The sequence below is a fragment of the Sminthopsis crassicaudata genome, chromosome 2 (genome assembly GCF_048593235.1).
Source record: "Sminthopsis crassicaudata isolate SCR6 chromosome 2, ASM4859323v1, whole genome shotgun sequence".
NCBI classification, from domain to species: domain Eukaryota; kingdom Metazoa; phylum Chordata; class Mammalia; order Dasyuromorphia; family Dasyuridae; genus Sminthopsis; species Sminthopsis crassicaudata.
Genome location: NC_133618.1, coordinates 142,088,468 through 142,115,794, shown reverse-complemented (window position 1 = coordinate 142,115,794; position 27,327 = coordinate 142,088,468). Strand labels below are relative to the sequence as shown.

Genomic DNA, 27,327 nt, shown 5'->3' with positions numbered 1-27,327 from the left:
AACAGTATAAAACAATATAAGTTATTCCCTTTTACTTCTCCTTATTTCCTTATTTTTTCTCCTCTCTTTCTAATCCTGCACTCTTTGGAAGGTATGGAAAACCTTTGAACCAGAAGAAGAAAAAAAAAAGGAAAAAAATCAAACAGATCACAGTCAAGTTTTTTCCTGCTTTTTTGTCTCATAGGTCCCGGCTGGCAGACTTCCATGCCAATTGTCGTGTCTCCTACCAGACAACGACCAGCTGCCCTTCGGACAACTACCAGGCGTGTCTGGGCTCCTATGCAGGAATGATTGGTAAGATCCCTGCTGATGTTCCATGGGATAAAGGTGACCTTATGCCTTTCCTAGTTTTTGCAGGGTTTAGAATTGTTTGTAGGTTGAGTTGGTTACTCAGTGGATGTGTGTTGACTTTGTGAAGGAGTTACACAAATGATGGCTAATAGTGAGGATCAGAGAACACTCTTTCCTTACTAGAGAGCCACTTAGTTAGGATGGCACTGGCTCTGCTGTGTGGTAGAGTAGGCTGCCTTGGGATATCCAGAGCTTTTAAAGGAATACTGAAGTTGGGGATCAACAGTAAGGATTTGAAATGTGGAAAAGGATGGAAAGGAAGGATGGCTTATGAAGGGGAGAGAAAGGAAACCAGTATTTACTAAGCCCTATTATGTACCAGGAATTGTGCTAAACATTTTACAGATACCTCATTTTATCTTCACAATAACCTTGGGAGGTAGGTGCGATTGTTTCCCCCACTTTACAGATGAGGAAACTGCACACAAAGTTGGAGTTGCCCCGGTTGCCAGTTGGTGCCTGAGATCAGATTTGAACTCAAAGCTTCTTGACTCCAGGTCCAACTTTCTATCAGCTGTGTTGCCCAATTGCCCTAGTGAAGGAGAAAGTAAACTTCCTGATGTTCAAGAATCAGGATTCTTGAGTTTTCCTTATTGAGTGAGGAGGAAGTGACTCTTTATTCCTCACTTTCTCCTGGTGGTAATGGAAACAGTGATATCTAAATTAATATTGTGACCTGATTGACAGCATGTTGGTATGGTATTCTTGTGTCCCAGGAAGAGAGGGAGAAAGGAAGAAAAATCAGCTGCAATCTTCACCTTCCTCTTCCCTTCTCTCCCCCTTCCCATGTTTTCTCAGGGTTTGATATGACGCCAAACTATGTGGATTCCAACCCCACCAGTATCGTGGTGTCCCCTTGGTGCAGTTGCCGAGGGAGTGGAAACATGGAGGAAGAGTGTGAAAAGTTCCTGAAAGACTTCACAGAGAACCCATGTCTCCGTAAGTTCTTGTGGCCCCGGAAGGCCTTGGACATCTCTTGGGTTCCTTGTTCTGCCTCTCTACAGCTTGGCGTGGGTGATCTCTATAGGGATGTCTGGCTAAGTCTTTGCAGATTCACCAGGTGTGGACTTTTTGGTCATTTGGGGTTTGTGTTCTGGGGGATCCATGTTATCTTTTAGTTCAATTGCCCTGATGGCTTTGGTCAAGTCTTCCATGTTAACTTTCCAGCAAGCCACTGTCCATGGTGGTTTTTTTCCATTTATTGAGTCCATTATGTCATGGAATCAGATCTATGTCCTTTGAAAGTCATCCAGCATCCCGTCTGACATAGCAACAGAACTGGTACCTCCTGTCTGCTGGTGTCATAACTGGTGGGGGGTGGCTGAACTCCAAGGTCAGAAGATATCGATCACCTTCTGGTGTTCATCTTCATGCTCCTGGTTTTGCCAGGAGTCTAGCAGCTTGCCAGTCACATTTCTCTTTATTCTCCTTATATATCTTTCTTTCTGCCCTTATTGCTTCCGTTTCCTTTTCTTTCTCTTACCTTCAATTCTTTTCTTTTCTCTGTCATATATTTTTTCTTTCCATCCTCCTCCTTCCTTGTTTTTTCTTTCCTTTTGGAGAGCAAAATACCAGGAATATTTTTGCTGATAGGTCTTGGGATGCTGACATTAGAGGAATTCCCCTTCCACCCCTCGTTTTGGTGCTGTCACAGAAGGGTTGAGGGGAGGGGGGAAGTAGTTAGGGGGTAAGTGGTCAGAGGCAGCCACTGTGATCTTTTTGTCTCCCTTCCTCTATATCCCTTCTAGGAAATGCCATCCAGGCCTTTGGCAATGGCACAGATGTGAATGTGTCCCCCAAGAATCCCGTGTTCCATGCTACTCAGTCTCCTAAGATGGAGAAGACCCCATCCTTGCCAGATGATCTCAGTGACAGCACCAGCCTGGGGACTAGCATCATCACTACCTGTACATCTATCCAGGTGAGGAGGTGTGACCCAGTTCATGTGAAAGCATTCCAAGATAAGGAGGTATGGCCTAAGAGAGGCATCTTAGGGTCAAGGGACTAGAATGGCAGTGAAGACTAGGTGGGGATTTCTCATTGGATCACCCCTCGCGTCACTGCAGAGCTGACTTTTAGATGGTTTTCTCATCACTCATTCATTTGTTCAAATAATATTATGTATTACATATATTATATGTATATAGGTGCTCATGAAAAAGTTTAATTGTTACTATGCTGAAATGATTATGGATAACCCTACTGTTTTTCTTTATATTAAGTTCTATTATATAATAAGACATATAATGTACTATGGACTCCTTATTGCATGGTGACAACCCTGGATTTTTGAAAGTTATGTCAGCAGAACTTGTCAGCTAGTGTTTACTAGCAGATTAATCTGGGGAGACTGAATCCAGTCCTAAACTTTATATTTTCCCCCCACATATGCATTTGTTCCTATATTAAAGAATAATTCACTTAGTACCTACTCTGTACTATGTTAGGCACTAGGGGATATAAAGGATATAAGAAATATAATATATAAGAAAAATATAATATATAAGAGAAACATATAAAACCCAGTTCTTTCTTCTGCCTTTCTTCTGGAGTTTATAATCCATTTGGGAAGCCGACACACACATATTCACACACACATACATCCAATAGAAGCAGAGTTATGTTGGGCATAGGTAGGAGATAAGGCTAATAGATAGGATCAGAGCAAAATCTGGAAAGCCTTGAATGCCAGAATTTGGCAAGGGGAACAATAGCATGCTTTATACTTTGTCCTTTACCTGTCCCTTGCTAGCAAAAGTCCTTGCCTCTTCTTCCTCTCCTTTCTTTAGTGGGATTATTTTTTGACAACTGAAAGCACCCTGTTAGAACTCTTTCTTATCCTGCTGCCTATTAGTGGAAGGGGAAGGACATTCTTGGGAACCCCAGCTATTGTTAGCCCTCTGTTAAGGCTGGGTGAAAGAGACAGCTTTTGATTAGATCAGGTATGCTTGAGTAAGTCCAGATTTTTGCTCCTGCTCCTTCTTCCCTAGACAGCAGGTCATTTGCCTGTTAAACTTCTCTTAAGTAGCCAAAAGATGGTGTACCCAAATTAAGGCAGAAATTGAACATAACAACTTGCCACCAAAATGCATTTGCATTAGCCTCTCAAGTTAAAAAAAATAGTCCATAATAAACCTTTTGCTCACCTGAAAATTTTTCTACAATTCTATCAATGTCAAAGCAATGGTTCTTCTTTGTGGTGATCATCAGCCACCTGGAGAAGTATAATTGGTGAGTAATTAGCATTAAGTATATATAATACTTAAATTAATTTTTTATTAAATTTTTTACTTTTCCCAGATTTCCTTTTTCTTCTCCTCAGAGCTATCCTTCTTTACAGCCTGATTTCTTTCAATACTCTGGGTCTTTATTTTCATGGCTAATTTAATTCTAAGGTTATAGGAGGGTAAGTCTGTGAAACATCACTTGTCTTCCTATAACATACATTGTCACCCTCTCTGGATCTGGTTTTGAGACCTCTGGTGACCTTGCTATGGGCAATAGACAGATCATAGACAATTGTGAACTCCTAGCCATCCTTGGAGGACAGAAGAAAGAGACTTGCAAGTTTCAGAGCTGCTCTTTGAGTTCTTTTTCTGAAGCAATAAAAGGCTTTGTGAAAGAGAGCTTCTGCTTTCGATAGACTCATTGTCTTCTGAATGTGCCTTGCTCATGCCCACCTGTGCATCTTGGCTTGACCATTTTGGAACTGCAAAAAGCCTGTGGAAGGAGAAAGAGGTCCTGTGGCTCCTGTCCAAAGTTTGATAGGGAAATGTCATCAAGCTGCCTGCCCCAGGTCCTCATCTCATTCCCTGCATCTCTGCGCTCTCTCTCAGATGCCTCATTCTTCCAGCTCTGAGTGTCTGTCCAGATCCATCTGCCTAGCACGTGGATTGTGGCTCAGAGATGAGGCTGGTGGCTGCAGGATAACACCAGAAAACAATTTGAGTCTGGAAATGTGGGGAGCAGAATCCCTCTCACTGTTTCCTATTTGACAGCTGAGTCTAGAAGCCTTCCCACCTGTCTGCCAGAAAAGTGATGGTGGGATACTTTCTCTGTGGAGGTTTGTGGGGTCCCATGTACATTCCTGGTATTTCAAAATAGTGCAAAGATTGAGTCATGGTGCCAGTGGTTCTGACTGCCTAACTTGGACAGTGCAACAGCTTCCTCCTTTTCCTAGTCTCCCCCCACCCAGTCTTTGAATGGCAGAAACCTTGGAATCTTGGGGATGGACTGGAAAATGGGGAAATCTTGTTTGCTATTACAAAGATCAGGATATAGAGGGATGGATAAACAGGGATATGATCCTTTGAACCAGGGCTGGAGAGATTTCAGATCTCCGGGCTTTTGGGTTCACGTGTGTGTGTGTGTGTGTGTGTGTGTGTGTGTGTGTGTGTGTGTGTGTGTGTATGAACTGTTTAAACCTGGTTGGTTGACTTATTTGGAAGCTTAATTATATTGTCACGTTGTCAACTCTTTTCTTCCCTTTCTCCTTCCATATTGAGCTCTTTCCCAGGGCTGGGTCGTGGTGGAGTGTGTGGTTCTTTGATTTCTGTATTTTCTATGCTGAAGGAGTTGGAATCTCACCTCTTAAACTTCCTAGCTAAGTGGCCTTGGGTAAATTAGTCAGCTTCTCTGACCCTTTTTTGCCTCATATATAAAGGAGGAATTATAATTCCTGAAATGCCTACCTCAAAGAGTTATTGGAAGATTCAAGAGAGATGAATGTATAGTTTTTAAAATTCCTAAGAGCTACATAAATTCCAAGTCACTTTGAATATGTGTGTGTATGTATATGCATATATTTATATAAATATATATCTATGTATGGATTCTTTGGTTCTTTCTGTATTTTCTGCTGTTACTTATTAATATCCTGGGATAATCCCCTGCAATCCCACTCTAAAATAATTCAATCTGATAAACCTTTATTAAGCACCTACTTTGTGCTAAGTAGTGTGCTAAATGTTAGGGATGCAATTAATAAAAAGGCAGTCCCTGCCCTTAAGGAGCTTACAATTTAAAAAGGAAGATAGCACATAAAAGGAGTCAGGAAAATCAGAGGGGAATAGGATTATCAGGGCATAATCAAGGTGGGGGCATCTTGTTCCGTGGAGATGAAACCAAGCAGAGCCGCAGATGCAAAGTGGAATGGGCTGAGTCCATTTTCTGTCCTCTGTAAAGGAAGACATAATGAATAGTTTGGAACCTACCTGAAACAACAACAGACTTCTTAATTTCTTAATCAAGTTCCCAACTGGGTAGTTGTACACACTTGCATTTTGTCACCTAGGGAACTTGTTGGTTTTGCTGTACTGGGGTAAATGGGACTCTTGCCATTTCCTGCTTGAGTGGAGTTTTTATAACTTTCCTGGATCAGTCAGCTTTTTGGATGCAAGTTTCTGGGGGGCCCTGAAATTCGGAATCAAGTTAAAGCTTTTTTTTTTTTTTTTTTTGCATTCTTGCTTCCCTTCCCAAAGTTCCCTAAATCCAGGAGAATCCCTAACCAGATGCTGCCTTTGTTTTTCTTGGAGCCAAACCCCAATCGATTTCTGCTCTCATTCTTTGTGTTGCCAAATAAGTCTCTGGCAGAATTATAAATAGGTTTGATTGGACTGTAGGGCGTTAGCCCTCACCACCGTCAGAGACTGCAGCCAGCTAGCCTCTTCCTGCAGTGCTAATGTTCCCCAGTGCCTGTAATGAACACTCCTCCAGAAATCTCCACAAGAGGCATTAGCCAGCTTGGCTTTGTAAGATGATTTAACTAGAAGATGTTGGACAAGGGAACCAAATAAGCAAGTATAATGAATCTCATGAAAATGAATATGGGTGGCCTCCAGCTTTGAGCAGGGTGTGTTCCAGAAGTTTGTAAGTTGGGAAGTTGTAGTGAATTTTCCCACACACTGTTATCTTCAGTGTAGGCTCCTAGATGCTCCACAAAGGCCTGTTTAACAGGGTGTTGAACTTTGGTCCTCATTGTGCTGAGTCTGAGAAAGCCCAAGTGGTCTTAGAATACAAAATCGTGTGCTTCTCACAGTGCTGGAAATATAATACATGCTTAATAAATATTTATTGAATGATTGAAATGTAAAGGATATAGCAATCATCTTGTGTGACAGATAAGGAAACTGAGGGTCAGAAAGAAGAATATCTTTCTTTTCCATCAGGGGAATGGTCTCTGTCTTTTGAAATCATTGAATACAGAACAGAGCCTGACGAATCACTAGTTGGGGTATGGTAGCAGAGTCTCTGCTTAGGAAGGGTTTGGACTAGATGGCCTCTGATACCTTTTCTAACTCCAAGCCTAAGACTATGATTCAGCCTTTTCTTAAGTTCAGAGCTAGTTCCAGTTCCATTTTAAAATTAGGTGAAGTTTGTCTTTGTTATCTTTCCATCCCCTACTTTCTAAATTTCTCTATGGTGAACAGAAGTACTTTCTCCATGGACCATGATATTTAGGGTCCTCCTGCAGCTATGAGATTGCCTTAACTATACCCCACCCAAGTCTGTCCTATTCCCCAAAGGGTTCTGTTTCAAAACAATCTCCTTTCCCTTGCCGTACTATCTCTACCCAAATTCCCATCCCCTCATTTCCCATAGGATCTTAGCTAGCAGTTAATGTGAATCCCTTCAAGGTGTTAATGACTGATGCTAGTCTCTGAGCTCTCCTATGGGATATTAATATTTTTAAAAGCAGAGGCTTATTAACCCAAATGCGACTTTAATCTTTGGAATTTCAGGCAGTGTGGAAAATAGTGAAATAAAGAAATTCGGGTTATGTGGAGGTGGGGAAAGATTTTCTGGATAAAGGAATTTCCAAGTAGGCAGACCTACCCACTGGATCAGCTTCCCAAAATTCTGCTTCTTTGTGTAGCAGGGATGATGGGGAACCCTTTATTTGCTGATCTGGGGTACTTCCCTTGGATTTGGACATGTGCTGCTCTAGCCCTTTGTGGACAACAGAGTGAACCACTCTGGTCTTTAGTGACTGGGGAAGAGGGGGTGTACCAAAGCTATTTGGTGGAAAGGATGGACCTTCTCCCCAGGAATCTCTTCCTCCTGAAATTTAGGAGGAACACCATGAGATGATTTTTTCTTTCACTTTTGAGATTTCTCTCTCTTTGTGCAAGCTTTCTCAATGAAGGGGGTGAATTCCCAATTCCACTCTCCTTCCCAACTCCAAGCAGCAGTAGCTGCTTATAAGACAAGCACACAGGGTTGGAGAAAGGTGATTCCCTTGGTGAGCCTGAGATCAGACCTGGAATGCCGTCCCTAAGCAGAATTTGGTTCCATGGCAGGTATCCCATCCAGAAAATCAGGAAGCCCTATTCACCCCTGCTACATTTACTTCTTTCAATTCTGAATATGTAGATGTGCTAAAGATTCCATTTTCTTGGAAATTCATGGCTCCTGTGTTGCCATGGTGGCAGCATTGGGGATAGAAAGGGGAGGCAGGTAATACCAGGTAAGGATCAAAGTTAAGTCCAGGGTTAGGGCTTCCCTGCTGAGATGTCTATAAAGGATTTAGTGTCTGCTGTGTTGTCTTTTAGAAGCAGAAAACTACAGCTGGATGGATTGAAGACTTGTCAGCAAATAACTTGTTCTAAGTCACGTGGATTAGTAAGAAGCTGAGATGGGTTTCAGAGTTCCTGGGTTTTCCCCTCAGCCTGTCCTTCTAGAGAGAGAACCTGCTATAGCTAGAAGCTTCAGCTTCTTCCAGGAAGCTAGGGGATTTTTCTCCATTCAGTGAGCTGGTTTGCTAGTTTATTGACTAACCTTTTGCCCCATTCTTGCTCTGCACTGAATCAAATTGGGGTGTGTATGTGGGAGAAGGAACATGTTGGGTAGGACTTGCATCTCTAGCTCCTTGACACCCTGTTTAGAATTTTACTGGTATTTTTAAGGCCAATAGGATTTATCATGTGGAGAAATGAAAGCTAGTATTCCACTTCACTAGGCAATCCATTTTCTTTCTCTTCTATGTTCCCTGAATCCTGCAAAATACTTCTATTAAAGCCTGAGATATTTAGGACTCATGAATTTGCTTTTCATCCCACCACTAACTCCATCCTACTAAAAGGAATAAATGAGATTGCCAAGGGGGAAAACATAAGAGAGAAGAGCATCAAGAACAGAACTTTGGAAAGTATTTCCAAGAGAAGGACAGGAGACTGGGAATATCAATGATTAGAGGGGTAGGAGGAGAATCAGGGTTGTGTAGTATCATAAAAATTAAAAGAAGAAAGATTTCCAAGTAGGAGAGGGTTGTCAGATCAAATACTGCAGGTCATTTTTGGTGTAACATCATCTCTGTGGGAGTGAGAAGGACTTCTGTGGCCATTTAATACAGCCTTTACCTAAAAAGGGTTTGGTCAGTGAATAAGCATTTATTAAGTACCTACTATGCTAAGTGCTGGTGTACAGAAAAGGTAAAAAACAATCTTTGCTTTTAAGGAGCTCACTGCCTAATGAGGAAAACTACATATAAACAACTATGTGCAAATAATTGGGTGATCTCAGAAGGAAGGCACTAGTATTAAGGAGAATTGGGAAAGGCTTCTTGCAGAAAGTGAGATTTTATTTGGGACTTGAAGGAAATCAGGAAAGCCAGAAAAAAGCCATTTTAGGAAATGCCCAGAGTTAGAAGATAGGATGTATTACTCAGGGAACAGTAAGGAGACCCAGATCACTAGACTGAAGTATTCTCCTCTACAACATTCTGAACAAATGGTCATCTAACCTCTGAATGACGAGTCAGGTGAAGAAGAGCCCCTGACTTTTTAAGGCAGTCCATTCCACTTTCAGATAGCTCACATTTCTATCAAGTTTTTCTTTAAATCAAAACTAAATATATCTCTTTATAACTTTCAACTGTTGCTTTTGTTCCTTTTGGTACCACATTAAATGTCTATTCTTTCTTTTATATGACAGTGTTCCCCCTGCTCAAAGACAATCCTTAAATTCCTCTAAGTCTTCCCTTGTCCATGATAAACTTCCCAATCTCTTCAACCAAACTTATAAAGTATAAATTGAACCCCTTCACTATCATGGTTAGCCTTGGTATTCTCCAAGTTATCAATGACCTTCCTAAAAGGAAGCATTTTGACATTCAACACAATACTTCAAATGGGATCTGACCAGGACAGAATTCTGTGAGACTGGCTAAGGACTATACCACAATATGTGATTGTGATTGAATACTATTGTTCCATCAGAAATGATGAGCAGGATGGTTTCAGAAAAGCCTGAGAAGTCTTATATAGCTGATGCAAAATGAAGAGAACAGAACCAGGAGAACACTGTATATAACAACAGGAATATTTACAATGATCAACTGTGAATGACTTAGAAGATCAATAGAGTGATCCAAGATAATTCTAAAGGATTTATGATGAGAAATGCTTTCTGCCTCCAGAAAACAAACTGAAGGAGCTTGAAGGCAGATTGAAGCATGCTTTTTTTTCTACTTTTTTTCTTTTTTTGTAATATGGCTAACATATATATATGTGAAACCATAACATTTCTTACCTTTTTAATGAATGGAGGAAGGGGAGGAGAGAGGGAGAGAATTCAAAGCTTAAAACAAAAAAAGTTAAAAATAAATAAGAAAATTTTAAAATAGCAATATAAATACATTAAATTCTGTTTTAATAGCCTGAAATAGTTGATATGCTTTCTTATAGGAAGTGAGTGGCCCTCCTTTCCCCCCCAAAAAAATAACTATTTGATTATGTTCTCTGACAAGTTCTAGTTAGCTTTTTTGGCTGCCATGCTGAAAACTGTATGACCCCTTGTTGGGGATGGGGATACTGCAGATGGGATTCATGTTTTGTTTGGGGATAAATAGTTTCCTCTGAAGTCTTCCAACTCTATGAATTTTTGATTCTGTAACTTAGATTAAAAAAAAAAAAACCTTTACAGAACTAATCAGGGGCTTTTGGTGGCCATGGGAAGGGCAGTTTCAGTAGAGTGATAAAAATGGAAACCAGATTGCAAGGTCTTTAAAATTAAGGAGGTAAAGGAAGTGGGAGAAGAGTATAGAATGATAGAATGTGAGCTCAGACTCACGGCTTCATTTTCGGTCTTTGTATCCCTAGTGTCTAACACAGTGGCATATAGTAGGTACATCACCAATGCTTGTTTAAGTGTAGATGATTCTTGCTAGGAGATTGGCAGCAAAGGGGACGAGTGAATTGTTTGGAGTACAACTGAGAAAGGTTGAGGAATGATCAAGGATCTGCAATAGGAAACCAGATTCCAATGATTAGGATTCTTCAGTTTAGAAATATGAAGGTAGAGGGTGGTAGGAAGACTGATCATGGAGGATGTGGGTAAGCTGGACATGAGATTATTCACTCAACCCAAAGGTATTGGAACAACCAGTTTTCTCTTGAAGCTTGAATGAGATCATTTTAGGACAGTTAAAAGAAAATGATATGTGACTTGTTACTCTTGATTGACTGGACAGATGGTAGTAATTATTGATATTTGCATTGTGCTTTACAATTTACAAATAGCTACATACACTAGTATGAATCTCACAACAGCTTTATGAAGTAAGTATCCTGTATATTGTTATCCCTGTATTTCAGATGATGGACAGATGGGGGCACTGGGCCCTGTGTCAGGAAGACTCATCTTCCTGAGTTGAAATCTGCTCTCAGACACTTAGTACCTGTGTGACCCTGAGCAAATCATGTTCATTAATACTGTTTTCCTCAGTTTCCTCACCTATAAAATGAGCTGATAAAAGAAATGTAAACCAGTCCGGTATCTTTACCAAAAAAACAAAACAAAACAAATAATCATGAAGAATCAGACCTGACTGAAAATGAGTAAGCAATAATTTTCCAGATAAGCAAACTTAAGCTCAGAGAGTTTGGGTCATACAAATGGTCACATATTGCTATTGAGTGTTAGGAGCAAGATTTGAGTCTATACTATTTCTAGCACTGCTCACCCCTTCAACCCCAAGGATTTTTTTTATCTTCTCATCATAGAGATAAGAAGACTCTCCCGAAGGATAATCTGTTACCAAGGTATCTTTCCTCCATGCTTTCCTTTTGCCCTCTCCCTAAATCTTGGGTTGCCTCCATCCCATAGTATCACTGAGAAGAAAGATCAGCATTGCTGGTCATGCTCTTTGGATAATATATATCCAATTAAATGATCAATCACCAGGTCTTATCATCTGACTTCTTATAGTATCTTAACATGGTCTGGCCCATACCTTCTGCCCTACTTCTACTACCCCAGACACCCAGGCCCTTCCATTTGGCATCCTGATACCATCCAAGGGCTCAGCATCTTTGCCATCCACATCAATTCATAGGACCTTTCCATTTACTTCAAAATTGAATTCTCCATTTTTGTGTTGTTTTCCTTAATTAAAATGTAAGCTCCTTGAGATTAGGAACTATCAGCACCAGCCCTGAAGTCAGGAGGACCTGAGTTCAAATGTGGTCTCAGACACTTAACACTTCCTGGCTGTGTGAGTCTGGGCAAGTCACTTAACCCTAAGATTAGGAACTGGAGTTTTTTTTTGTTTTTTGTTTTTTTGTTTTTTTTGTATTCTCAGTTTTAGCACAGTGCAGGACACATGGCAAACACTTCATATATGCCTTTTAATGCATTAGTTCATTCCTAGCAATATTAGCATATTTAAGTATGGTTCACATAAATTTTGAGTCTGTAGCAGGCTACTAAGGGGGAAGGAGAACATCCTTATCTTTCAGAGGTAGCAAGTGAAAGATAACCATTTGGTCATGTGGTCCTAGATTTCTTAGATCCACAACCTGTGTTCCGGTTTTTGTTTTTTTTTTCCTATGGAGAATGGAATCTTAGGCTGAGTGCACTTGAGCCAGTACATATTATCAATGTTCTTATGACTGTGGGTCAGATGACTGGAGTTATGCTTTTTTCTTCTTTACCATCTATTCTTCCTGGTTTCCTTTCCTCCTTCCTCTTTTCTTCTTTCTCGTTTCCTTCTTTCAATCATTCCCTCTTCCTTTATAATCTTTTCCCATCCTCCAGTATTTCTCTTTCTCCATCTTTTCTCTTTCAACCTTTTCTCCACCCCCTCTCTTTTGAAGGCTCTTAACAAGTCCTGCCAACATAATTCAATCACGTGCTTGGCTCCATTCAGAATACATTATATTCAAACTTCATTTACATACACTTGGCTCAGCTGCTTGCTGAGAGATAGCAGAAACTTTGCCTGGATGAAATGGCGATGGCCCTTGGTTTTTCTCTTCATAGGTTCACCTAGACCTTGCAAAATAAACTTGATCTCTGGGTTCTTCTTAAGAGACACAAGGCTCTTGTTGGGACAGATGTTAGAGATTACCTGGAGTTGAAGAGAATTATTCCCAGTTATGCAAAAGGGTGGGTTCCAATCTAGCTGGTTCTGCCACATCTTCTAATTTAGTTTACTGTTCTTTTCTATCCTAAATGTCTCCTCAAACTGTGAGAAATAAATGAGCTAGGACGGGATTATCAGGCCTAACAATTCTTTGTATTGCTTTGACCTCAATCTGTCATTGTCTTGGATTGATTTCCCTGTAATGTTCCTATGGTACCAAGAGTAGCCATCATCACTGGTGACATTATGGATATGGTTCTCTCAGGGACAGCTGGAGACCTCATTTAGCTGCCCAGATGCCCTGTGCTACCGCATGCATATAATGTCCAAGGACTTGCCTATGTTCCTGGCCAGACCAACAGTCTGGGTATGATTTCTCAGTTTTTCCTGGTTTCTGATGTTGATAGCAATAGAATATAATTGTTCCAACTTTCCAGCTGTTTCACCTTAATCACTATTAATAATGAGTCATACTTAATAAAAGTATGACATAATGAATAAAGTATGTTAGATTTGGTTTTGGAAGTATGAGTTCAAATCTTGCCTCTGACAACTTACTAGTAGTGTAATTACTAGCAGAAAATCACCTGATGAAAAACCTCGATTTCTTCATTTGTAAGATGGGGCTACCTTTAAAAACATTTTCAAAGGTTTGTGAGATTTAAATGAGATAATGTGTAAGGTGCTTCAAAGAATTTTAAAATTCTGTACAAATACCAATTTTCATTCTCAACTTAAAAAGAATGCTTTCGAGAGGGTTTATGCTTTGATTTGTAATAACCAGTGGTGAGGAAAGGTTGTATAACTATCTCCATTCTTTCAGTCTTTGTTTGCCTTTGCTTCCTACCATACTTTGTGACTAGTAGCACTCATGTTTAAGACATTCGGGTGGAGTGAGGGAGATGCAGTATATAGTCAGTCTGTGGAAATGAAGCAGCTTGAAGCTAACTAGCCCATCCAGGGAGTAAACCCTTGACTCTGATCTCAGAACTTTAGTATTTTGTTATACAGTATCAATAAAAAGAGGAGATACCGAGCACAGATAGCCTTATCCAAGTAATTGGATAAAATCAGCTTGGGGGTGAAGAAGAAGAGAATCAGAGGAGTTTGTTAGCCATTGTAGCCCCTGAGAGGGGCTGGGTATTTTGTGAAGACTTCCTAGAAATGGTGAATGTAGAAGATGGATTTACTGAGGGAGGTTGCCGTTTGCTGTATGCTGATAGGGAAAAATCAAGTTGTGTATGGAGAGAAGAAGAAGGAAGACTCTAGGAAGGAGGGCAGGGAGATGAGTTTTACCTGTAGAGGAAGAGGTATTATTGTATAGGGGAAATAATAGTTTTTTTTATTAATTTTATAATTATAACATTTTTTGACAGTACATATGCATAGGTAATTTTTTACAACATTATCCCTTGTACTCCCTTCTGTTCCAAATTTTCCCCTCCTTCCCTCCACCCCCTCCTATAGGGGAAATAATAGCATTAATAATCACTCACATTTACATAATACTTTAAGGTTTGGAACTGTGGAGTAGGTATTTTAAGTATTATCATTCCCATTTCATAAATGAAAAAAAAAAGAAAAATCAATTGAATTCACTTTGATAAACATTTACTTGTGCTATGTGCCAGGCACTGTATAAGTGCTCAGATTAGGTAATCATTGAGAAGTGCTGCTAAGTGTTCCCTCTAACTCAACATTCAGCACTCTGTTGATCATGTAACTGCCTAAATATGAGACTGTCATTAAAAGAACTGGGTTCAAACCTACTTGTCCCATTTTGTTCACCTCTAAAATGGGGGTGAGATGATTTGACCTGTTGCCATGAGGCTCAAATGAGAGAATGTTTATGAAAATGCTTTGTGAATAGTCAACAGCCCTCGGAATATTAGGAAAAGTGCCTGAAGTCCTAAAGCAGAAGATTGGGCACGATATTATTCTTTGCCCAAGTCCTGGACCCAGTGACTCGGTTCTTATGGGTTGTCTTTTCTTCCACAGGAGCAGGGACTGAAACTCAACAAGTCCAAAGAGCTGAGCACATGCTTCACAGAGGTAAGGAAGCAGGAGAGCTGAAATGGGGGAACCAGAGGAAGGGGAATATCTGGGGAACCACAAGTCCTAGCAGGAAGCAGCCCTGAAGATGGGGTCAGGCTGGTCCAAGGGCCCAGAAGCATCCTAACCATCCCCTTCACACCCTGTTAGGCCTGTGCTAAGGTTTAAACTCTAAGTTGGATAGGGACTTACTCTGTCCATCAGTGAAATCATAGTGGGCAGTTTGCTTTGGAAGACAGGGAGATGTTCACCTGTAGAAGTCGGGGATAGTCATCACATAATGGAGACATCATGGGATTTGACATCAGAGAACCTAGGTTCAAATTTTGCCTCTACTGATGACTGTCTCTTACTTAAGTTTGCCTTCCATTTTTAAAATGTGGGAGTTGGAATAGATTATTTCTGAGGTCCTTGTCAGCTTCAGATGCTGTGAACCTACTGCAGGATAGGGGCATAAAGAGCCTGAAGCCATCCATACCAGGAGAGAGACCATTCTGGTTGCAGTTCTTTTCTCAAACTTAAGAATCACCTTCTATAGGAAGCCTTTTCTGATTCCCCCAACAGCTAGTGCCTTTGTCTTCAAAATTGTCTTGAATTAATTTTTTTGTGTGTATACATATATATACGTGTGTGTATATATATAAATATATATGTATATAAATAAATAAAAATATATGCATATATGAATAAATAAATAAAAATGCATATATACATGTGTATGTATGTGTATATATACATATATGTATATATACATATGTGTGTGTGTGTATTGCCTTTCCTGATAGAATATAAAGTTCCTGAGAGCAGAAACTCTCATTTTAGTCTATGTGTCCCCAGAGGCAAGCATTGTGTCTACCATATAATAGATTCTGAATGAAAGCTTGTTATTTGACCATTAAATTAATGACTGGCTCTTGTGGCCAAAAGCATAAGACAAGGGTTTCTGTTCTCAAGAAGCCTACTATATAGTGGGAAGTAGAAATAAGACATACACACCTAAGGTAGCATATGATGATAACTGTCAAATGAGAGGTTATAAAAACCAGAGATGCTAGAGGAATTTGGAGGAAGGAGAGAGTTCCCCGAGGACTAGGGTGATCAGCAAAAGCTTTATGGAAAATTTGAACAAGTAGAGAAACTTAGAAAGATGGTCATGCAGATCTCAAGGAAATGGGGCTCAAGGAGATAGGGTTATAATAGCATCTTCCCTACAGATATCTGGAGGAGATGCTAATATAATCTTCCAGTTTCCATTCTCCTTATTCAAACCTAGGACCAGAGAGATGCTTTTTTCCTCTAATTTAACCTAGCCCAAATATTGGGGGTAAAAAAAAGCCTATTTAGTCCGAAGAGATCATCACACTCCTTCTGCAGACATTGAACCATAGTAGCCAGGATGCAGCATGATTGCCTGCCGGCCTTTAAGAACAGTCCTGAGCAAGGTTGGTCCCTGAATTCAGAGCCTCAAAAGTAACGTGGTCTAGTCTAAAAGACACATCCTGCCCCTGGACTTGGGAGAGTGGCCTGGTCAGGGAGGATTATTGAGATTTTTTGCCCTTTCTTCCCTAGTCTCATTCCCCACAAGCCACATTTCTTTCCAGGGTCTCCACCTCCTCTTGTCCCCAGCAGGAATCACTAAAAAAGAGCCATGTTGACTTTGCAATGATACTAACTTCTGTTTTTCTTGTCTGTATTGGGATCCTCCTGTCTCATGCATACAGCTCACCACGAATGTCATCCCAGGATCCAACTTTGTGGGATCTCCTGACTCAGTTGATGGCCGGCCTAGACCTGTGATCATCCTGACTGCAGTCACCTTCCTATTGCTGACACTGGCATTGTAGGTGATGGGGAGCATCATGTCTGAAGATTTCCAAAAGCTACAAAACATCACACACACACACACACACACACACAGACACACAGACACACACACAAACACACAGACACACACACAAACACACAAACCTGACTAACAAAATAGAAACAGACATATGTACAGACACACACCAACACACACATTCCTTGCAAAAAAAAAAAAAAAAAATTCACCTGTCTCTGAACTCCTCTCCTCTCAGCTTTCTGCTCTGGAGAATTTTTTCTAAAGCAAACAGACAAAGCAGCTGATTGGCCTGAGAGCTGGTGCAGGATGTCCCCAGAGCTGGGGACTCAGAGGGCATCTCAAGATGCCCTTTGTTTTTCCTCCAAATTTCCTTTCTCCCTCCTTTTGTGGAAACAAGAGACCAAGGTGATACATGAAGCACTTGACTCTGGAAGGACCCAAAGCTGTGACCAGAAGAGGCTGGAGGGAGATGTGCTCCTGTTACATTTCTACCTTTGGAACTTGCCCATGGGACCAAACTCAGCATCCTGCTGTGTGTGTGGCCACTGAGGCTGGGGGAGGAACCGGCAGCGTGGCCTGAGGAATCAGCTCAGCAGCCTTTAGCATTTCCTCATGGCGCCTTCAAGAATTGTCTATTTTTCTCCCTCTTTCTCTCTCTCTCTCTCTCTTTCCCCCCAACTCCCATGCCCTTAGAGGGGCCGGGCATTACCTGTTCCAAGTAATCTGTACTGCTGGTGTTTTTGCTCCCTAAGAAACCCGGGGAAGGAGAGGGGTGTGTGTGTGTGTGTGTGTGTGTGTGTGTGTGTGTGTGTGTGTGTGAGAGAGAGAGAGAGAGAGAGAGAGGAAGGCAGGGGCTGGAAAACACCCTCTGAGCCTGTGATTCATCACAGCAGGTGTCTCTGCCCAGACTAAGGGGCTCAGCCCCCCCTGTGCTTAGGCAGTGGGCACCGAAACAAGCTTTGGCCTCCAGGAAGGCGGGGGAGCCTTACTTCCACCTTCATGGTGAGACTTTTACAAAGCAAAGCAAAGCAAGTACATATTCTGTTTCTAGTCGGTTCATTTGGTGGGTTTTTCTTTAGGGAGAGGAGCAAAGAACAGCAGGAGAGGCTACAGTTAGAAGTCGATGGGTGTTCAGCTCTCTCCCTCTCTTTCTTTTCTTCTTCCCCAGCCCCTCCTGAGAAATACATAGACTGTATGTATATAGTGAACTCTCCTTTATTGACATATATGTATATATACATCCCATATACATATACTGTGTGTTTTCCCCCTTCTTTCCTTTTTTTAAGAAACAAAACAACAAAAAATTCCCAAAAGATGAACGAAATGTATTATTGTAAAGTTTATTTTTTTTAATAATGTTGTCTATAATGGAAAAAAGGAAATTTAACCCCATTGTACTCCTGATCCAGACTCACCAATAGGGCTGGAAAAGGGTGGGGGCAGCGACCAATATTCACGCTTAACCAATGGTTCCAATAAATGTACTCGGAAGCAGTTTGCTTTCAACTTCACTCTAGGTGTCTGTTCCCTGACTGTTAGTTTTTTTTCCCCCCTGGGTTCTTGCCTGAGATCCTTAGAAGGTCTGGACAAAGCCAAGTTGGCTCTATGTTTCTGCTATAAGATATATAGGTGGTTGGATGGGTTGAATTCCATTCTGAAGTTTACTGGGAAGAGACAGTGTCTAGCCTAGGTGGCCTGGACAATCTCTGAAACCATTTTCTGGACAATTTCAGAAAAGAATGCAACAACTGAAATTAGCCACTTTCTATTTCCCCTTTTTATTTTCTTTTTATTATTCCCTTTGGGATAGTGTTTCTACTTTTCACTGAATTGAGTAGAACCTCTTTATGACCCAGTGACATTTCTAGGAAGTAGAAATCTTTATCCATGACTTGTTTCTGCTTCTTGGGTTCTAAGGGAGGAAAGAAAAATAACCATTAAAGATGGGACCAAGAGGGGAAAAAAAGAGAACAACTTGCTCTTTATTCCTCCCCTTTCCCTTAGTTGTCATCACCATAGCACCAAGACCATCAGATTTGATATCTTCCTTAAAGAGGACTAAGAAAACTGTTGCTGGAAGTGTGAAGGGCACTGCATAGGGAATCAACATTCCAACTGAGGAGGACCCAGAGCAGATGGTTTCAAATTGACCATGAGTGATTCCTGTGGCCTTCAACAGCTGTACCTTTTTTCCTACCCAAATGCATCATCATTAAGCTACTTTATAACCATCATCTGAAAGGGAGTTGGTCCAGGTCTCAGCACCGTGAAACCACTGCTACTGTTAAGCATAAGTCAAGGATGAAAACATCCAATTACTGTCCTCTACTTCCCTGTGCTGAAAGCATAGATAAATTGCACTGAGTTTACTGGACCACCAGAAATGTTTATCAGACTGCTCTTGGCCTGTTCTGGGCTAGCCTGCCATTTGGGGAGACGAGGCAGCTGCCGACATGGTGTGATTTGCAGCCAATGTCTGAAAATCTGTCACCATCTGCCTTCCTAGGTATGGTGGTGACTGTATTTTAAGAGGACACAGGTCCTTTGCCAGGGATACACTGGGGCCAACTTGATCTGGAGCCATTTGTTAGTTTTTCAGCATGAGCATTTATACTTTGGAAATGAGCAAAGGCTACAAATCAGAGCTGGATTGTTTTGTTGATTATTTAGACTTAAGAAAGTGTTAGCAATTCAGATTAAACTTAAAAGTGTGTTTGTGAGCACATCTCTCCCTTCCCCTTCCCCCTCCAAGCCAGTGGTTAAATATATACAAAAGAAACACCTCAAATGTTCACATGGACTCTGTGCCTGACCTGTGGTAGAACATTCTGAGCTAGTCAGACACACTAAGTTAACTCTAGCGAGTGATGTCATTTTGGTCCTCTTCAAGAACAAAGGACACCATGTTCTTAGCCCAAAGCAATGGATCTTTGATAGTTGAATTTTAGCTATTAAATGCTCCTGTTACGGATTAATTTGTTAGTTTGGATTACACAAGAGCTCAGGAGTGGGGTAGATTCAGGGCTTGGAAGTAACAGGCAATGTTCTAAAAAGAAGGAAAAGGGCATAGAGAGGATAGATAGAGAGTATGGAATCATAATAACCTCACCTTTGATGTAATAAAAGAGGGCTTTCTTCCAACACTATGGGATAGGATAGTGCAGGTATTATTATGCTCACTTAATGAGGATGAGGAAACTTCGACTCAGAGAATGACTTACAATCATATAGCTAATAATCAGCAGAGCAAAGTTACCTTTGGGCGAATCATCTAATTCTAGTCTCAGTATTTTTACCACTCAAACTGACTTTGCTTGCTTCATAATTATGCTTGAGGCCAAGTCTGTCCTAACATTCTGTACCTATGATATAATCAGTCTATTTTTTTGGCTACTTGTACATTGGGAATTGTTACTGGTCTAGGGCATGAGGCTATCTGAAAGATCTTTCAGCTTTGGAAATTTCACTCATTTTGAACGTCTGTGCCTAGAAAGGATCAATATAGGGAAGCTAGGAACCAGCCTTCTCTCAGGCCAAGAATAAAACTACCCTCATTTCCCTATTTACAATACTGATTTAATAATATCTACCCTTTCTAGATCTCAGGGATAGCAGAGAGGGTAAGGGAAATTCCTTACTATATTAACTCGGGTTAATATATCTAGTCTTCATCAGCCTTTTATGTCTATATTGATAATTTTTGTTTGTTTGATTTGGGTCTAGATTTCTGAGTTTCAACACATGAGAAACTCTTGGGTATAAAAATTCCTTTCCTCCTTAATTTACTAAAGTTGCCTTGGACAGTAAGGATTGGTGACTTTGTCCATGGTCCCATTAGTCAATATGTGCCATCAGCAGGACTCGAATTCAAGTCTTCCCTCCTAAGATTAGACTCCTATCTCCAGGGCCATATTACCTCTCAATTTCATATATAAATAATAAAAATTGTGTTTTTAAAAATATATATATACGTGCAAAATTCAAGCTATTTTAAAATTTTAGTTAACCACAATGTTATTGCCTTCCACATTGGGAGAAGGCAAATAACAAAGGGGTGAATGCACATGGAGGGATGGTACATAGGCAAGAATCCTGGATTTGGAATGAAAGAACCTGAACTTCACTCCCATAATATCCACATGATCTTCAACAAGACACTTATCCCCAGTGGGCCTCAGTTTCTTTAACTGTGAAATGAAGGGGCTAGACTAGATGACCACTAATCTCTTTTCCAGCTCTAGTCTAGGATCCTACCATTAGTGAATAAACTTTGTTCCTTCTCCCTCTCCTAAATAAAAGGTATGTCCTGGGATTAGTAGGAAGATAGCCTTGTCTCTTATACCTTTGGTGTTTCCATTTGCAGTTCCAAGTTATAATGATAACAATGTACATTCATATGGAGTTTCCCAACTTGCAAAACACTTGCCAACAATCCTATGAGCTAAATAGTGGAGAAGTCTCATAATCCCATTTTATAGATTACAGGCTGAGAGTGAAAAAGCTAAGGGCTACTCAAGGGCTGTTCAATGACAAAGCAGAAGCTGAATCTTGGTCTCCTTATTGTGTCACACTATAATGATGCTACTTGGGATCCTGCAAGACCTTATATCATGACAGAGAATCAATTATGAATGAAAGGGTGGGACAATGAATGAATGAATGAAAAATCATGTTTAGCATTGTGCTAACCAGGCACTTTGAGTAGAACTACAAGAAATTCTAACAAAATCCCTGTCCTGAAGGATCTTACATTCTACAAGAGGAAGACAACACCTAAAGGGATGCTACAAAAGGGGAGGGAAATTATAAATGGCAGCTTACAAGATAGCATGAAGCACACTATTAGTTGAGAAGGTTAAGACGATGAGCTATTGGAAGAGGAGACAGAGGATAGTATTCTAAGAAGGCTACAAGAAGGACAGGTTAGATAGGCGCTCCCCCTAATATCTGGCAGTTTTACCTCTTCACTAATTTATTTTTCCCCACAAGTTGAGGCAGGAGAAGAAATGGCTGGTAAGTTTACTGGATAGATGTTTTAGTGTACTCTAAGTTAGTGCAAAAATTAGGTGTCAAAGAAAAATAAAGGCAGTCCTTGGGATCACGGATGTGCCTAAAGACCAGCTTGGGCTCCACCTGGTTCACTAACTATTCTTGTTCACTAGATACGAATTGATGCTGATTGCTAAAGAAATGCAAAGGCTGCGTCCTCTAAATCTGGTGTACTGGCCAAAACCTTGATCATTTCTTCCTAGTTATAGCAGTAGTGAGGTTTGAATGACATGGTTCCCAAGAGTGGGCAGGGAATCTGGCAACATCTATCTGGGTGGAGAGGAATTGACCTCATAAGAACTGGTGGAAGAGAAGTAAAATTGGATATTGCATTTGAGAGTTGTTTGTTGGGGTATCCATAGGGAAGAGATGTCATCCCTGATAGACCAACAATGATTGGTGTAATGATCATGTATTGATCACAAAAGCTGGGAGTAATAGTGGGCTCACAAGCAATGGAGAGAGAACTGAACTAAGAATTACCAGATGGGGGTTCTAGTCCTCTCACTAACATATTTTGTGACATCAGGCAAGTCATTTCTCCTCTCTATAATTTCCTCTTTTATAAAATAAGGGGGTGGGACTAGAAGAGCCCTTCTAGCAATAACATTTATGAGCTTTTGACTATCAGCTATTTCTAAACCAATTCTGCCTGCCCAGCCTGAAACGGTCTGGAGTGAGACAAAATCAATCTCCCTCTCAGCAAACACAGCTACTCCGCTTGGCTTGCTCCAATTTCTCAGCCTGCCTTGTGAAACAAGCATAGGCTTCCACAACAGCGCTCACTTGGGCTGAGGCAAGGAGGGGGCGTGGATGCATATCCCCTTACTCCTTCTTCTCAAAAGATAACTATAACTTTGCAAAACAAATAATTTTCTATCGGCCCAAATTCAAATCCCAGTGTAAGCGTCAGCCTGGCCTCCTTTTGACTAGTCTGGGAATATTACTTTGGACTTCTTGACCGTGTTAGACTACGTTGACAGTATGTAGATAGAAATGTAGTTAGTCAACAAGTGCTTTTTATAAGTACTTACTGTGTCAAGCAATATTTTAAGCTCTGAAATTACAAAGAAAGGCAAAAATAGTCTGTCCTCAATGAGTTCATTTTTATGGGAGGAGACAACATGTAAATAATTATGTGCAGTGGAGATAGAATGTAATCTCTGGAGAGAGGTGCAGTGGAGATAGAATGTAATCTCTGGAGAGAGGCATGGGCAATGGTGGCCATAGGGAGGGAAGGCCAGGAAAGTCTTCCTGAAGGAGGTGAGATGTGAGATGAGTTTTGAAGGAAACTGGAGAGATCAGTAAGCCGAGGTGACAAGTGAGAACACTTTAGGTATGAGGGACAGCTAGTGAAAAGATACAGATTACAAAGATGGGATGAAAAACAAGAAGGCAGATGTCACTGGATCTAAGAATACAAGGAGGGAAGTACAGTGTAAAACTGGAAAGGGAGGAAGGAGCCAGGTTGGGAAGAGATTTAAAAGCCAAATAGAAGATCTTAGGTTTGATCTGTAAAGTGATAGGAAGCTACTATACTTTCTTGAATGGAGGTGGGGAAGTGACTGGCATTTTAGCAAAGTCATTTTGGCTGAGGGTAGGATAGACCAGAAATGGGTAGACTTGAGGTAGAAAGAGCAAGGATCAGGTTATTGAAATAGTTCAAGACTGAGATGATAAAGGTCTGCAACAAAGTGGGGCAAGTATCAGAGGAGAGAAGGGGTATATAGGAAAGATCACGTAAAGGTAGAAATAGTAAGACTTGATCAAGAGATTAAATATGAGAAGTGAAAGAAGGGGAGGCATTGAGGATGACATCTAGTTTGGAGAGTAGATGTCTAAGAGGATGGTGGTTCCCTGAATAATAGAAGGGCAGTTAGGAAGAAGCCAGGGCTTGGAGGGAAAGATAATGAGTTCAGCTTGGGACATGATTATTTTTGAGCCTCAGGTTTTTTTTTTTTTTTTTTTTTTTTTTTTTAGCATCACTGGAAAAGTAGAGCTATTTTCTCTGAGGACTGTCTCCTTAGGAAACTGCTCAGAAATAAGGGTCCTTCCTCTACAAAGTCTTGGCCCTTGAGGAGCTTGCCCTAATTCACCAGACACCCATGACAGTTCTGACTGACCAGGACCAAAGTCTAGGTCCCCTTTTCTGACTTCGCCAGGCTCTAGGATTTTAGAATTGTAGAGAAGGCATTGTGGATTCCATTTCTCATGATATATGGGAATGAGAAATTTTTCTTCACAAGCAAAATTTCTGTTATCACATTTCATAGAAAATTATATGCGAGTCTGTAGCATAGTGATGCCCCTCTGTACCAACTTTAGGAGAGAAGGGTCTGTGATGTGGGAAGTTTAAAAAAAAAGTACTTCCTAGATATTGCTTGATAGTCTGACATGTGGTAAAACAGGCGTAGGATCAGAAGAAAGGGCAGCTAAGTGGAGACGAAGCATATGGCTTGAACCTGACTATAGCGTCCCAATTCTAGCATCCTGTCTGGACCATAAGGCTGTCTGGGAGGACTGGGACAAGTGACTTCAGTGTTGATATGGCTTTAAAGTTGGTCAATCATTCAATCAACAAATATTCTTTAAATGCTTGCTTTGTGCTAGGCATTTTGCTGAGTGCTAGGAATCCAAAAACAAAGAATGAAATAATCCTTTCTCTAAAGGTCCTTACAGTCTAAAAGGGAGACAACTACATCCTCAATACCAAATAGGTATAAAGAGTATAAATTCTAATAAATACAATGTAGTTGGAGTGAGAGGGCACAGGTTGTTGAGAAGGATCAGCAAAAGTTTCATGAAGAAGGTGGGACTTGAGCTGAATGTTGAAGGAAGAGAGGGATTATATAAGGCAGAGAGAGAAAAGAATATGTTCCAGGCTTGGAGACAGCCTGTGCAAAGGCATGGAGATGACAGACAGTGTCAGATGTGAAGGGCACAGAGAGAAGAGCAGTTTGATTGGATTGCAGAGTGCAGGACAAGGAGTAATGATCAATAAAATTGGAAAGATAGATTTGGGATCAGGCTTGTAGTTCTCTGAAAACTAAATTGAGGAAGTAACCTCAAAGGTAATAGGGAGCCACTAGAATTAATTGAGTAGGGAATAACTGAGGGAAATAAGGGAGAGAAGCACTTATATAGCACTTGCTTTGGGCCAGCCACTATGCTAAGTACTTATTACAAATATCTCATTTGATCTTCACAAAAACCCTATGACTTAGATGCTATTATTATTTGAGAAAATAGGTTTAGTGACTTGCCTAGAGTCAGAAAGCAAGTAAAGGACTGAAATTAAATTTGAACTCAGATCTAGAGGTCTCTATCTGTTACACCATCAGTAGCAGTTGGGACATGGTCAGAGCTCAAGGAAATCATTTTGGCAGGTGTGTGGAGGATAAATCGGAGAGAAGAGACCTAGGGCAAGGAAACTGCTTAGGGAAACCATTGATCCATGTATTGTTAAAGTAAAAATTTAGTCTTGAAAGTTTCCTCCAATCAATGAGGTTGTTTCACTATCAAGTGTTGTAAGAAATAGAATTCAATATGTCCTCTACAGAACAAATGAAAAGGTTGGAAGGATAGTAGGGGAATCAGAGCTAGTTATTTGATTTGATTTGATAGAATTTATACAACAAAATGGAGATCCCATCCTTTAATAAGCAGGTCCCCCCACTCTTGGTTAACTTCCCATTATCTGGAGACCCCATCAATCCTGTATGATTTAAGAGAAGATTATTTTTCTCTTTTAGCCAGAGATAGGATGGTATGTCAATCCATCAATAAACATTTGTTAAGCACCTACTGTGTTCCAGGCATTGTGCTAAGCATTGTAGATAGAGTAGATTGAAAGCTAGTCCTCGGTTCAAGTTCTCCCTTTGATATACATTGACTATATGAGATAAGTCATTCAATCTCTAAGTGACTCTGGCAACTCTCTAAAATTTCAATCTGAGTAAGTAGAGGAAATGCTTTCTTAATTTGGATTAATTGTTTTAGGGGATAAGAAATGGGGCAAGGAGGGAAATAGGAAAAATCTAAATTCAATTAACATTTTAAAGGACTTCTCTCCCCTTCTACTCTTCAACTAAAATTCATGGAGCACAAGAGGGTGAATCTCAATTTTATTTATTTTTTAAATCTTTGAATCCTGGATGTCTAAGGACACACTTTGTGCCTGGCACAAAATAGATATTTGGTGAGTGTTTGTTGAGTGAATGCATGTATATACGGTAACTTGAACAAAGTTGAGTAGCCTTAGTTTAATGGCCAATTCAAAGTGATTTGAAATTAGAATATCAAGGTACCAATTGTGCAATCCAGACCTTGGAAGCAATTCTACATAATTGCTTGCTAGTTCCAGACTGGAGCTTTGATATTCTAAATTCAAATTATTTTTATCTGGTCAGTGGACTAGACAAAAAGTGGTTTGGAAAAGATTATTTCATATCCATTATCATATATGATTCCCCCTCAACAAGCATGTGAGGATGGGAGGGCCAGTGTTAAAGCTGAGGAAACAGCAGTCCATGGAGACTTGTTAGTGGGTATGAGAACCCAGGTCTCCTATTTCCTAGCTTAGGGCTCCTCATGTTCTTGAAAACTGTTTCTCTTAAGTAGGTCAAACACTTCCCCTGAAACCTGGTTTGCATTTAGGAATTTGCTTTACAACACCCATTTCTCCCTTTAAAAGTGCAAAGGGGAACTTTTGGGAAGCCTCATCCATACTCATGAGTTCAGTTGGGGGTATATGACTATCTGGGGAGAATATTGATCACTCTGTGGATGGAGACAGACTTGGGCTTCTGCTGAGGGCAGCTCAGTTGGGCTCCTCTCTAAGCAGACCTGCCCACTTACCAAGGTGACTGGCATTTGGATTTTTCCAATCTGTTCCTCCAAGAACTGACTTCATTGACCTTCCCAATCTGGTCTCCTCAAAAATGAAGCTTCCAGCTTTGAAATGCTGGTATTCTGTACATACACAGTCTGACAGAAGTGATATAGGCTAGATTGTCTGTGCAGTATTGCCACTCTTGCAAAATCCAAGCAGCTGGCACAAGAATTTCTAACTGGGCTTCTTGGGTGGACTTGGAAGAGTTAAATAAAAGAGCCTGGATGGCAGAAAGGGAGGAGGATGGCTTTGTTTACCAAGAGGGAAAATAATGATAATCAAAAAGGGGAAAAAAATCAAGTCTTGCTGGTTCAGGTATGTGATTGAGAGGGGCCATCAGTGGAAGGGTGAGGAGCTTGTTAGAAATCACCAGGCCATTATAACAGAGATCAACAGCTGCCTCTCGAAATGGGAAGGAAATAGATACAATCTCAGGAGGATGATAAAATTGAAAGATTCCAATGTGCCTGGGCGAACAAACATAACTTCATAAAAGCCTATTCTGTTGAACAGCTTCCTTTATGATAATTGTATCTTGCCTGTCATCCATGATGGAAAATGAGAACAATGGAGATTAGAAGGCTGGGGGGGCGGGGGGAATGATGGGAATGGGGACTAAGGGAAAAGGAAGAGGTGGGAGCTTGGTAATCAGTCCTGGACAGTCTGGTAATCCGAGCTCATTAGTCCTTTAACCAAAAGGCAGCTGGAAGGCATAGCGGATTGAATGCGGGGTCTCATGTTTAGGTGCAAGGCCCACATATTAGCTGTGTGAACCTG

The 27,327-nt window shown here is 40.7% G+C and overlaps 1 protein-coding gene across 1 annotated transcript in view; it reads left to right on the top strand.

The window, feature by feature from the left end:
* GFRA2 (GDNF family receptor alpha 2) overlaps nt 1–18,121 on the top strand; it is a 104,213-nt gene extending 86,092 nt beyond the window's left edge. Inside the window, exons 5-9 of the mRNA XM_074287460.1 lie at nt 185–294; nt 1,150–1,290; nt 2,100–2,272; nt 14,711–14,764; nt 16,486–18,121. Of these exons, the coding sequence (XP_074143561.1) occupies nt 185–294; nt 1,150–1,290; nt 2,100–2,272; nt 14,711–14,764; nt 16,486–16,608 (601 nt within the window). The 3' untranslated portion in view covers nt 16,609–18,121. The remainder of the gene's footprint in view (nt 1–184; nt 295–1,149; nt 1,291–2,099; nt 2,273–14,710; nt 14,765–16,485) is intronic.
* Nucleotides 18,122–27,327: the final 9,206 nt, after the last annotated feature.